A 1211-nucleotide genomic window follows, 5' to 3' on the forward strand; every position below is an offset into this window, starting at 1 on the left:
GCTCTCACCACGTGTCTTCCCGAGACAGGCGGTCAGGGGAGAAAGGAAGTGTTTTGTTGGACTGCAGTGGGGCGAACGCCTCGTGTCTGGATTTCGGGGACCTGGGGTCACATACGCCACACACTGCGTGACTCTGGCGGGCTTCAACTCCCTGTCCTCTTCCTCACGCAGACGTTGAGGATCAGGGGCAGGCTGACTAACGCATGAGAAAATAGTACACAGAAAGCACCCGGTCAACGTCTTTTCTGTCTTTTCTGTCCTGTTTCTCACTGGTCCGGCAGTGGATGGAGACCCCCATTTCGTCGTGGATTTCCCCCTGAGCAACCTCACTGTCTGCTTCACCATCGACGGACAGCCGGGGGACATCCTCAGGCTCATCTCTGATCATGAGGGTTCTGGTAAGTTCTGCCCTCCCTTGTGGCCTCCGGGCAAGGGCAAGGTAGGTACCACAGCCCCTTCTGTCCTCGAGACAGACATCCGAGTGTTTAAGGTCACGGACACTGAGGGTCAGGGACGCTGAGTTGGCAGAAGTGGACCGTGTGCAGGGCCCTGCTCTCAGCGTGACTCCTGTGGCCTTGGGCACACGTCCCTGGCGCACTTCCCCTCGAAGCCCCGTCAGGCTGTGGTCGATAACGGAGGTGACCAGGTGCCGTGTAGGTCATGCCTTCCCTTTCGAGAGCTGTAAGGTGGGAAGGCTGGAGTCTCTGTCAGTTCCCCGACGACACAGATGCTGAGCCCACAGCGCTGTGAGCGTCCAACGCGGGGCTAGAAAGGGCTCTGATCTCGTCAGTGTGTGGAGGGGCCGGATGGAAGAGGCCAGTGTGTGAAAAGCCCCCGAGTCACATGCAGGGAACGGTGCCCGAGGGCTGGCTGTGTGGCATTTCTCAGTTCTGAGAGGGTGCGTTTCTGGAAGGCTGTCTTATGGAGCGTCCCACGGCCGGGTGACCCTACAATGTCCTTACATAACGTGGGATCCTGGGGCTCCTTCCCCACCCTGTTGTCTCCAAGGTTTCCCAGCCTTTGAGCTAAATGTCAGCTTGTCCTCGCTCTGGCTCAGCAGTGAGATAGGGGCTTGGGAGGTGCCCGCCGTCCCGCCTGACTGTGCCCTCCCCAGAGTGCCCGCCTTCCCGCCTGACTGTGCCCTCCCCAGAGTGCCCGCCGTCCCGCCTGACTGTGCCCTCCCTGGACTGCCCGCCGTCCCGCCTGACTGT

General features: G+C 60.4%; 1 protein-coding gene across 1 annotated transcript in view; it reads left to right on the forward strand.

The window, feature by feature from the left end:
• Positions 1-1211, forward strand: part of ITIH5 (inter-alpha-trypsin inhibitor heavy chain 5) — a 72140-nt gene that overhangs the window by 68256 nt on the left and 2673 nt on the right. The window contains exon 11 of the mRNA XM_029955593.1: positions 196-398. Within this exon, the coding sequence (XP_029811453.1) occupies positions 196-398 (203 nt within the window). The remainder of the gene's footprint in view (positions 1-195; positions 399-1211) is intronic.

This window comes from Suricata suricatta, chromosome 10 (assembly GCF_006229205.1).
Source record: "Suricata suricatta isolate VVHF042 chromosome 10, meerkat_22Aug2017_6uvM2_HiC, whole genome shotgun sequence".
Lineage (NCBI taxonomy): Eukaryota > Metazoa > Chordata > Mammalia > Carnivora > Herpestidae > Suricata > Suricata suricatta.